Source organism: Malurus melanocephalus, unplaced genomic scaffold (assembly GCF_030028575.1).
Source record: "Malurus melanocephalus ecotype Western Australia unplaced genomic scaffold, MMel_1.1 scaffold_280, whole genome shotgun sequence".
NCBI lineage: Eukaryota > Metazoa > Chordata > Aves > Passeriformes > Maluridae > Malurus > Malurus melanocephalus.
This window is the reverse complement of record NW_026623512.1, coordinates 188745-201359: the sequence shown is the minus strand read 5'-3', so window position 1 is coordinate 201359 and position 12615 is coordinate 188745. Positions and strand designations below refer to the sequence as shown.

Here is a 12615-nt window from a genome sequence, read left to right as displayed (position 1 = left end):
GCAGCCAACACAAATAGCAAGGGTGGCTGAAACCAAATGAGAGAATTCACTACTCTAACTCTGCAGCTTAYAAAATATTTCCTCTTATCATCCTAAAGGGCTTTCATACACCCTAACTTCTGTTCTGYTGTCCTGTGTTTAAGAGCTGATGGAACCTTGGCACAGCAGGGATTATTAATTCTGCCTTCAGTGTGATGGTGCATCTCCAGCCTAGGGAGGGTGGCTGTGGAGGAGGTGGACATGGGGACATGGGGATACAAGCTGCCTGTGCTGGTTATGAAGGGATAGGAGCAGCACCTACATAAGGAGAAACCAAACCAGCTGAAGGTGCAGTGCTTCCCATCCACAGAGGCTGTGTGTCCCCCATTCCCTCCTCCTGGCTGTACATGGGTAAGAATGCTGTTARAAACACAGGGAGTGGAGGAGAGGTGGGGAGTTACAGTTAAAATTTCAGTTTACTTATTTTCCTTTTGTCCCTTCTTTGATTAAACAAGTACATCAAATCTGAGTGAATCTGCTCGAAACTCACTGAGACGCAGAAAGGAGAGGGAGTTTGATATAAAGTGTGTGTTTTATAATTGAGGAAAGCAATGAAATCTGCAAGGGCATGGGGTAACACAGCCAGTTATTTTCCTGTCTCCCTCACTTTGTTTCATTCTCTGTCCACAGGGTAAGCATGAAAATGAGTCAACTGAGAAAAAAATAYGAGAACAAAGCTTAGATAGCTTATGAAATGGTTTAACAAGAGCACATATATTAAATGGGWTCTTTTTATTCAAGAAATCGATCATCAAAGCTTACTCCATGTAATAAAAGAAGGCTTTGGATAGTGCATTCATTGGTCATGTTTCATTGTTTTAATGTAAGTGTTCAATTGCTCTGCATTCCTGTGTTTCCTTGGTCAGCACAGTTTTTCACAATAATTATCCCAACTTCCTGGCAAGACAGCAGAATAAAACTGTGAGGAGAATTCTGCTTCTTGCCCTGCTTTTCAAAGGGCAGCAGTTCTTTAAAAAAAAAAAAAAAAGAACAAAAAGGAAAACGGAACCAATCCTTCCCCACCATCTTATTTATTTAAGGTTTCTTTAAAGCTTCAGGCAGCACCTGGTGTGCAAGAAGACAAAACAGAGAGCATTTTCCAAGAAGCTCTGCGGGATAGATGAATACTGACCTTCTGAGACACTGCTCTGTGACACGCTGTAGTTTGCTGAGAAGCCCTCCTTTGCAATTGCACTGTCGGTGTAAAATACCATTGAAAGGATCCCTGTTGAAGAGCGGACACGTCCTGGGTTGTTTTGCCCACAATAACGCCCGATGTGAGGGCCAACTGCAAAGAGACAGGATACAATAGTAAACTACCAGGGCTGCCATAACAATAGATGCCACTACAATATCCTGCCAAGGACAGTCCCTCAGCAGGAAACGGTGAACCTCTGCAACACTTAAAAATAGCAATGCCATCAATAACGGGGCGATGAACAATAAATTGTTTATCCTATCCTAGCAATTGTACTTCTGAAATGCTCCAGAAAGCACCCCGTGAACCTCTGAAAATATAAAGAACCAGGATTTCAAAGTGTCCTTCAAAGTGTGTGGAGAGACAGTGATGGACAAAATTGGCACATACAAAACACCACAAGTATTTCCCAAATTGTGCTTCCAATTGTGATTGAAGCACCAATTTATGACAAGAACAACTGAATGGCCTGATTTCACCAACCCAGCACAAAAGATGCTGTGAGGAGCTCAAACAATGCCTTCCACATTTTAATCTCTGTACTGCAGGTGATCTGTTAATTTCGTATCAAACTTCGAAAAACATTTTTTACTCATATTGAGGCAATGACCAATGACTCTTCTTCTCCCTTTATTTAGGTTGTCAGACCCTTCTTTTGCCCATATGGTCAATATTAAAGAATATTTTAAAATAATTTAAGAGTGAAATCTTAATCCTTTCAAAAGAGCAAGGATTTCTTAAGTTTATCTCCTTGCCACAGAACACACACACACATACCCAGATACATTATCTCTCTTAATGTTAATACTGTATAAACCAAATTCTGATATTTTTTCAGCATTTCCTGTGCAGTGAGATAGTATTTTYCCTTAATTAATCTACTCAATTCACAACCAACATATGTGGCCTTCTAGCATTTGAACATTCCCTGCAGATAGGTCCCTAGGCGGTGCAATGGTGGTACATCTGTGCTTACAAACAATAAGAAAAGATAATGCTAAAACCCACCCATGGAGTCAATCACGAAAATAATCATGAGGCGTCATCCTAATGCTTGCACCACTGGCTTTCCAGGCTTAAATTAACACCTTGTCATTTCTCTAGGAAGTCCATTACACTTTCAGTTTAAAATATAAAATGTTTAGATATCCTAATTATTCACAGTTCAAAGAAAATCTACAGCTAACATAATTTTCTAGTCATTTATTGGCATTTTCCAACAAGTAAAACAGTTCCAGCTTGGAATAACTTTATTTTGTAAGCTACACATTTCTGTAAGGCCTTAGAGTTGCCAGAAAGAGGCAGCTCAGATGTTACAGCTCTTGCTGCCAGCATGTGCTTTTCTATCCATATTCTGGCCACAGTTAGTCTTCAGTTGCCTTGGCAATCCCAYGGCATTTAAAATACCTGCCAATTCAGACTTCGTTCACTAAGGTTGTTCAATGCAGTGTTTACAGAATGAAACATCCTRTAGAGGTTATGAATTGAATTCTTCCTCATCCTAGAAATCACTAAAGCTTCACAGTTTTATTTTTTGGAGGAAGAAATTTGTTTTAGACTGTTACCATTGGCGGCTTTTAAAAAACACAAAATAATGATGTCCCCACATTTCGATTGCTGCAGGTTTTTGGTTTTGTGTTTGTTTTTGCTTTCTTTTGCACTTTCTGTGTGCAAACAGTTCTGATCCTGCTCTTCCCCAGAACGACTTTCAAGATTATAGCTGCTGATGGTGCTCTGAACTCCAAGAAAACAAGGAGGATAAGGCCACCATGTTATGGTTCTCTGAGCTTCCCTCCTCCCATTTCCTGCAGGGAAGCCTCTTTGAAATGACAAACAGAAGAGAACTTTGTTTTAAGCAGAMAGGCTTTAAGATTCCCCATGACTCACTGGTTTATAATTTTTAAGAAATATTTAGTGATTATGCATTTGAATCTTCAACAGATTGGCCCARCTATCACAATGCCATTCCCTTTGCTAGCTATGTAGATGCAAGTGGCAAAAATGTGCGGAATGACACAAAGAGGTATTGAATTTTTTTGCACAACATGTAAACCTTAGCCCACTGACCTAATATGATATTGATTTGAGCATAACTGGTTGAAATTGAGATTCTCCTCCTTCYATAAATGGCTAACACACAGTTCCCTTTTTTTCCCCCATTCAAGTCTTGAAAACATCTGAATGACAATAAATTATCATGTAAAAAAAATGCTGTGCAGGAAACCCATCTTAGCAGTCAATCAGGGGATGATACTTTTGTCAGTTTAGGTAGACTATCCCACCACTTTTTTTTACCATCTTCCCAACAATTTGTTAGGAAACAAGATGGGATTTCATAATAGACTGTGTAGAGTACAAATGGGAATTTTAGGGCAGCAGGTCATTAAGCCTAGAAAGCTCTTTGCAGCCTCTAAATATGGACCATCACATTGTTATGGCAGCATCCCCCAGGAAGGGCTACTCCAAATGTGGGGCACTTGGGTATGTCCTCACTCAAAGTTGTTTCGACACTATCTGCAGAACAAAGGCATTTCRGTGAGCCAGATACTTCATCTGCCTGCCCAGGCWGCAGCAATTTCTGAGACCCTGGCTCCTCTTTTCACTGGCATAGTATTATACAGCAGAATACTGAGTATCTTTCTGGTTAAAATATGGAGGGACAACTAAGAAACCTGTTTTGTATGGATTTCCCAAACTGCAGAATTTAATTCTATAGCTTGAATAAATCCTTAATTATTCTTAATATTATTTTTGAAGGTTTACAGGTCTGAGTGCAAAATATATAGGATGTGGCTGGTGGTTCAAGACTAAAGAGAAACCTAATYCTTGCTGCTTCTTCTTTATTGTTGTTTGCCTTTCTGGACAAAAAAATATCCATGAGGAAATTCTGAGACGTACTGGAATACGGTTTGGCTCTTCTAGTTGAAATGCTAGCTTTTGGAATAAGGTTAAAAAAAAAACAAACCAAAAAAACCCCACAAGCAAGGAAAAAATGTATATCAGACTTCTAAAATATTAAAAGAAATGTGATGCTAGCTAGCCRTGTATTTAATTTTAAAGCTGGTTTTTCACAAGTATGCAGGTATATTGTAGACAACATTTTCACAGCGGTATGATTTTTACTGACAAAATATTTGCGCACAATTTAGGATGTTAAAGAGGCAACAACTGAAAAATTTATTCCATCCTCACATTCCAGTAGTCAACTACACTGAGCTTGTGTATGGTCTTCTATCTTAATAGGCTCTCACAGGAKTGTAGAAAGCAACCACAACAGGGGAAACACACTTAGATTAATAGCAACCTTCATTTGCACTGATGTTAATGACTGCAGTAAAGCATTCTGCTTTGCTCTGTAATTCAGTGGAAGCTCTTGTGGTATTGACTGGAGCAGCAATGCTTAGGCTGTGGTTCTCAAACTGTATGTAAACTTCTTTAAATTACGTTTGAGTCCTAGTAGACAGCCTATGGAGCTTCAAAGAGAGCTGCATGATGAATATGTGCAATTCATCACTAAAGCTAGTCCTCGTTTTGAGTGGGCTATTTTTCTTCAAAGTCATCAATGGAGTGTTCTCAGCAGAGGCTGGCTGAGATATATCTGTGCCTTGGGCAAAGATATTTTTGGTGTCTAGTTTACTCATGCAAAATCTTATATTTCTATTCTGAGATCTACTCACTCTCCTGCTCTGAATCCACCTGTTATCTCTTTCAAACCATGGTCCCTTTTCTGTGCGATATTTGCAACATACACATGTAGTTCTCAAATATTCTCCAGCAGGGATTTTTGTAGGAAACAAAATGCCAGGTTTGAGGCATTCCTGAATGCCTGCCATTCTCCTCTTGAAACAGCAAAACACTTACACCACTGTTTAACTTCAGTCCCGTTAAGTGTCCTTGGTGAATTCCTTTTGAAGTCAATCTAACTGTTCACATGCTTCAAAGATAAGCACGTATTTTGTAGAATCAAGTCSCAAATACTCAGCACTTGCCAGCTTCAATCCACTAAAAGGACAACCAGGTAGGCTGAGGACTCCATGATTGTGACAGAGCATTTCAGGATTAACGTCTTTTTGAATGACTGTTACAGTYGCTGTCAAATTCTCTAACAGAAAATTGTTTTCCATCAGTGAAATGGAAATTACRTAGAAGTAAAATGTAAATGGAAGCTTACTGACTTTGACATATCCTTTTAAACATGATTGTGAAAAATTGTTTAAAAGAACATTTCTTTATTTTTTTGCTTTTTCTGGGGGAAGGAAAGAAAAAGATAATCCCAGCTGTATAAGACAGCAAATTCATTTCCTGCTGATCTCCAGTGACTGTAGCCGATCAAATTCTAAAGTGAAAACATTTTCCACTATTGTTGGGTTTCATCWGCTCTAACTTAGGTATCTAAAGTTTACATCTGACTTAGGGATTCACAGCTCCCAGTACAGTCAATGAGACAAGAAACTCCAGTGTTCCATTAAMTGTGCTCTAAAGTAGATGTTGAGACAGATCAGAGTGGGATGCTGTTCCCTGCTGAGAACAGAGGAACTGACTGCCTGGCTCAAACACTGATGCCTCCTTTCCAGAGATGCCTGTTCAGGGGGCCGTACATCTAATTCTGCTCTGACTGAGACTACAACTTATTTCCAAAAACTGTTTTCTCTCTCCTATTAAAATACTGCCATCATCCCAGGAAACCACAGCTGTGYTGCTGTGGAGCAGGGGATGTGAACTGAAGGATATACCTTTTTTTGCACATATTTAAAAAATCCTTCTGCCATATTTATATCAGTGCAGTGCAACAGCAGCTTTAACACAACTGGGCATGTGAGGAGCAAAGCAAAACAACTTCATTGTATAATGATATATCATTAAACAGAGCAGGCCAGGGAACACCCTCTGGACCTGCAGCCAGTAGACAGTGACTGTTACTGGGACCAGACACACGGTGTGACCCAGCTTGTCCTTCTGGGGCTCTTCCCTCTGAAACTGGCTGGCCATGTCCAACATGCCTGYTGGGAATGATCCCTGACTTTCACCGAACTATAAATCCTGCTTAGGAATTTCTTGGAGAAATAAAGATTGGTATGTGCTAAAATCGTGCAAGGGAGTATGCCAGCAAATTAGAAGCACACACAACCATGTCCTTTCTTCAGTTAATAGCGCAGATTACTTTTTCACAGACTGAAGAGAAATGGACAAATGGCTCAAAGACTCACCCTGGATGAGTCTCCTTTCATCAAAGGCAACCATACTGTCTCATTTCCCATTGTGTAGAAATTTACTACTTCCATGTGGGTGCAAATTAGATTTTTTTTTCCCCAGATACCCTCTCTCTATGTACACCCAGTATCCAAACACTCTCTGCCTTCAGTTTATGGCCAGGTTGCACCAGTGGTTTCCTGTGTCAACTTTGCTCTTCAGCTGAAATAGTTCTCCCTCTCAGGGATTCACCCTGTGATGCATTTGTGGAGAAGCAATCAGATTCCTTCTTCCTTTGCAGTGTTAAGTTAAACAAGAGAGATTGACTGAGGATCATCCTGCAGTGAAATGATGCAGCAAACATTTCCCTACAACTGCTGTAACCTCCAATACTTTGTATCCAAGAAAACATTTTTTTCCAGCCTAAAAATTCTGTTGAATATTTACAAGTAAACATGCAAGTACCCTCAGTGGATGTCAGGAACATTTTGGATGTAGACAGTTTGTGGAAGTCTGATAATGCTTGTTGATAATTGATCTTCAGAATGGCTCAGCCACATTCTTGAAACAGGAAATTACTGCTTTGAAACACTCTGCACTGGCAATAATGCATTTCTTTTTGGTTATATTRCATGTAAATTGATTTATTGGATCATCTTTTAAATATCAGTTTAAATGCAAGCTCTACAGGACAGATTTGGCCTATATTCAAATAAACCTATTATTAAATGTTCCAGACATCATTATTGTACTGTTAAAATATTGTTTTCCTAACTGAAGCATTAAAKAGTAAATAATGTTTTAGCTACTGTTATGGGTCTTTCTTCACYCTTCATTGAAGTGAATTGAAAAGAGCCATGATAAACCCATTAAGCATAAAATAAACACCAAAAAGCACAAATGTATGTTAAAAATATATATATCCTGCAGCATCAATGAAAGCTTTAAGYAAAATTATATCAGGGATTTATCTAGGGAAACAGGCAAGTTTAAATGTGTTMTTAAAATATATTCCTAAATTATATGTTCTTATTTAAATAAAATATTAATGTAGGATTAGCAGTTTGCAGATACTGCCACTGCAGTTCATAAAACAAACAAAAAAATCTACTAATATGGGTTATCACATGAATGGAAAACTGAAATAGTTGTAATTAGTGCCCAACACAAACAACATAGATCTTCAGTCACTGAATTTTGCTACAAATTAAAAATTAAGAAGAAAAAGGACAGCTTCAAGATGCTTCTCTTTATCAGCTTATGCCATACACAGAAACAGTGAAAAAGGCATCACAAATAATCAGCTGTACAAAGCTGTTTCCACAGCTCATAAAGGCATTTGGGCACCCTAAAAATTGGGTATTCAGCTTGAAGTCCCTTTTAGAATGGAGCTGCAGCCTTTGGCTCTGGGTTCTGGGACAACACGGCTGCCCTGCCTAGGGGAGAGCTGAATCTTGCAGACCCAGTGCTGTGCATGAAAAACATAGAGGAATCATGCAGCTATTTTATTTGTCAGGCTCAGTGTAAAGGAGGGGTGTGAGGTTGGGCAGAGGGTGGGATGAGGGCTCTGTGGCTCTACAGGGTTAGCTAATATCCAGATATGCACTTAGTGAATGCACACAAGGTCAAGTGTGGTCAGCAGCTAAGTGGAAAATTACTGAGATGGCAGAGACGTTCCAGAAGGGTACCCAACACACCCACCCTGACACATGTGCCCATCTAATCAGAGATTATAAATTAACAAATTAAGATAAAACCTTTGGATTTGCTTACACTGCTGGAAGAGAGAGCACTATAATGGAGGAACCCTGCAGTGCCCAGTCACCGAAGYCACCTGAATGAATAACTCAGTGACTGTTTACTGACCTGGGTAATCATTTAGCCACTATGATTGCAACTGCAGGGACACCACATTTTCTCTGGCAAAGAAATGTTCTGCTTTGACAGCTGGTCTGTAGTGCAGTTCCTCCGCAAGCAGAGGGTCAGTACCTGAAGTCCGGTTTCTGCAATTTGTTGGAAATGTCTGGACTATACTCATGTGTTAGCTCTGAAAATCTGGGGACTCATTATAAGCCCTCACATTTAATTTATTTTAGTGTAGGAGGTTCATCACATATCACCACTGAACACAGAGGTTTCTGCTAAGCCAACTGTTCAAAACTGAACATATTTCATTAAAAAAAAAATCATTCACACTATGATATGCTTTACTGAATGAATTTACAGAGCATTTTCTCCATTTCTTTTTAATTCAACTCACTTCACATAAATCAAGCAAGGATCTTTCTAGCATGACAGTTTGAAAAATGGGAATATGCCTTCTGCAGGCCACTACATAGTAATAGTTATGCATATCACAGTCCATTTTTSTCTTACCATCAGGGAATCCATCCCAGATCTCCAATCGGTCATAGCGACAGAATGCTCCCCCTGGAGTATTTGAATCAGGTTCYAGCTCAAAGCTTTCAAATTCCAGTATAATCTCTGACATCTTTGGTGCAAAGATAATGTAAGTGCATTCAAGGCTATTGGGATATTTTTCGGGGAATCCAGGGGACTTTATCACTCCACTTGATGAAGTAAAATTTCTGGAACATTCAGGTCCTGTAGGAGAAGGAGAAAAATCAGCCGGGTTAGCACTACGCTACTAAACAAACTAGTTAGCTGGAAAACAAATCAGGTTGTATTGTCTCTCCAGCAGCAAAGGTGGCTTTTCAATGAAACACCTCATTTTAATCGCTGCATTAATCATTCAGCCAGCTTGTTCCTATTATTGATAGTCAGTCATTTAAAGCTCAATTCGCATATACTGTCTGATCTTCAATTTTCAATTTGTATGGAACAATATGAAAACTTGTAGCAGCTCTAGAAAAAATTATGACAAATACAAAGTCATGTGGGAACAATGAAAGCGTAAGCTGCAGAAATCTCGACAGAGCCCTAGAGAAATAATTATAGCCCCTTCAAGCTCAAATCTTTAAATCTTATGGCTGACAGGCTTTTATTGGTGAAATAGAATTTTTTACAAAAGCGGGTGAGTGAATTCAGTAGAGGGAGTASTGGTTTCAGATTCCTGGAGCACTGACTCAGTAACTCTGCCAGATGTGACCTATAGCCTCCTTGACAAACTAAATGTGAAAGGTAATTCGTACATGTACTGAGGGTGAGTGACTCATTCTGAGTGGTGTTGACACAGGTGCACCAGTAAAATGTTGCTGTTGGTGCGGGCATGATAAACTGTGTGATTACAGGCAGTGCTGCTACAAGTCACCTAATGTCAATGTTGACACACCAGCTTTCCCCGATGTTCCCACCAAAGCATAATGGGATGCTCCCAACAGTGCTCTTGGTGGAGCAGGAAAGTGGCAGTAAAGATGTAAGGGCATAAAAGGCCAGGTCACTGGATTTGCCTTTGTGAATACAGGGGACAAACTGGAGTCCCTCTCTTGTTGACTGGTCTCGTTCCTCTGTATTTAGGACCCTCAGGAATCCTCTTTGGATCCCACACCTGCAAGTGTGCTCAGAAGTCAGCTGCAGGCACTGCCCACACACCTTCCCCCAAGGTCGGCATAGGTACCCCTTTCTCTGCCTTTTGACACTCCAAATTTTAAAGAGCGTGATTTAGAGGACTTGGGGCATTGGTGGATAGCAGCTGGCCTGGGGAGTTGGAGTAGGATGACTGAAATGAAGTTGTTCAGACACTGAGGAGAGAAAGGACACAGAGAGAACAGCTTGGCTGCAACAGGCAGGAAGGAGGATGTGCTGGAGGATGACGTGCGGGAGGCCTCAGCTTGGATGAGGATGCCCAGCATCCTTGGAGACTGTAGTCAGGAGCCTTAGAGGATTTCCAATGCTTAACACAGATCACTGAAGGAAAACAGTCTGGCTTGTTGCATATATGAATGCTCTCACTTCACTATAGAAAATGTTYTCATTGTGAATGTGCCAAACATATTACCCCCCACAGATCTGGCCACCTCCCAGCTAAATTCAGCAAGTGAGAGAGAGGTCTGAATGAATTTAGTCAGTTCAGGTATTCTTGCCCTTCAACAGWCACTGAGAGGAAATTCTTGAACTATCACATCAATATTCAGAACACTTCATGGCATATTTTGGAAGATGTGGATATTGATGCTCGTGTAACCTGACCCATTCCAATTTGGGAAATTACATTTTGCCTATAATTAAATCACCCCCTTACACATTAGTCAGATATTTCTCTTCTCTCCCTGTCATTCCCTCGTCTCCTTGTCATGTATGGGAGGGTTATATTCTGGTTGTTGCTCCTCACTCCCACCAGTAGCTGCTGTTGCAGGATAAAATAGCTTTGCTATGCCATTCATAGTATAAAGTGCTCTGTACTCCTCTTGGAATCCAATAAAAGATGTAATATAAAATGTAAGCCAGGATCATTATTGATTTATTAAATACAGCCAGATCCTGGCTCCGAGAGTGCGCAATCGTCAGGCTCCTTACGCTCACACATGGTATCTCCATGCCAGCTTGCTTTATTTTAAACATGTTTGAGTCAATCTGCTGCAAGAAACTGTTTTCAGAGGAGCTGTCTCACTAAAATGCCCTCCACAGATTTTGACCCTTTATTGACACTGTGAAGCAGCGGCAGGAATTAAATAAATAAAATCACTACTGGGGCTATCAGGACCTTCATGGGGTGATGTGCATGGAAAATTGGCAGAAAAGGTTCCAACAGAGACACCACAAAATAGATACTTCTGAGGCRTAGAAACCACATGTGTACATGTGTATGAAACAAAGGAAGAGATATGAGCTGAAGGGAAGACAGAGAGGAGGCAACAGAGAGAGCAAAGACAGAGAAAAAGATGAGGATAATTTAATCTGCTATATGTGAGTGCCACCGAGCCAAAAAATCATTTGCCTTCTTGGTTGACACTTCTTTCCTTTCAGTTTACACCATAAGTTTAGTTGACTAAATTTAGGAATGTGAACTGTGTAGATCCTTTTCTAGTGAGTACGTCACTCATCCACCCTAACATAGAATGTCTGCCCAAGCCAAAATGATGAACATTTCATGTGGGCTAAATGTTGGACAAAATGGGTTTCATATTTTAGTCCTGAATACAACTTCTTCAGTGTCACTCTGCCTACGGAGCTGAATGAGAAGTAAAGGGTAATGGGCAAAAATATATTTCTGTGTGCTGGAATGAAGTTCAGCCTTCATCTCAACACCACAGGACCTCGGGCTTGGGATCATACTCCTCATACCTGGGAATGATGAACTAAGTTGTGAATATGCTAAACCAAACATGCTTGTCTGGTGTGAGCAGCTGAGCTTCACCTGTGCAAAAGGGTGAACAGCTTTATTTGGCACCGATATTAAAATGCAAAACTGGAATAGCGTGTATGCATTTAYTCAGAAGTTAAATAGGGCTGTGTTCCCACAGCAATGATAACTTGTATCCTTTGTGTACACATGGCATTTTCTAACACTCWGCGTGGTGATAACTCTCCTGCCTTAATATACAGTTTATGTGGAATGAACTGGAGTTAAAGTTGCTCTGGGAGCCATAATTTTGAGTTTCCTGACTTCCATGTGTGTAAAATCACATTCATAATGCCATCTTAGAATGGTAAATGTGTATCTTTGAGAGATGTAAATGAMCACGCAAGGAAATAAACACAATGCTCCTGACAGAGTTCTGAGTTTTTCACTACACTGTTAAGAAATAAATAAAACCTTTTTTCTTTTGTGTTCAGTTACTAAAACAGATTGTTTCACAGGTCATTCTTTCAATTCCTCTTGTGTTTCAGCTTTGTTCTTTATGAAAGATGGTGCTGCATATATAAGCACTGAGAAACGTCAGAACACTTTTTCAAGACTTTRGCCTCCTAAGGACACCAAAATAAATAGAGATATTTTTTTCAGGAAAGCTTGGTGTCTTTCGGATGCTGAATTCTTTCAAAAAATGTGACCCTGAAGGTCAGCAAAAGAATTTCTGGGAGTCAAGAGTGGATTTACAGACAGGGAAGATGGCGAACAAGAGGTCTGTGGCCCCAATTAGCACTGTGCAGAGCAGCAATAGCAAYAGAAAAGAGACTTCACTACTGTGCTTCTCCTCATTAACAGTACAGCTGCCACCAAGAGTGTGTGCTGAACACAGCTGAAAATCTGGCTCTGGTTTAGGTGCATAAAAGGGACTTGGACTGRT

General features: G+C 40.1%; 1 protein-coding gene across 4 annotated transcripts in view; it reads right to left on the bottom strand.

Moving 5' to 3' along the window:
* The window catches only part of NRP1 (neuropilin 1), a 112326-nt gene that overhangs the window by 52742 nt on the left and 46969 nt on the right, over positions 1–12615 (bottom strand). For all 4 annotated transcript variants that reach the window (XM_057376518.1, XM_057376519.1, XM_057376520.1 and 1 more), the window contains exons 4-5: positions 8804–9031; positions 1172–1327 (exon numbers count right to left, since the gene is read on the bottom strand). In XM_057376518.1, the coding sequence (XP_057232501.1) occupies positions 1172–1327; positions 8804–9031 (384 nt within the window). The remainder of the gene's footprint in view (positions 1–1171; positions 1328–8803; positions 9032–12615) is intronic.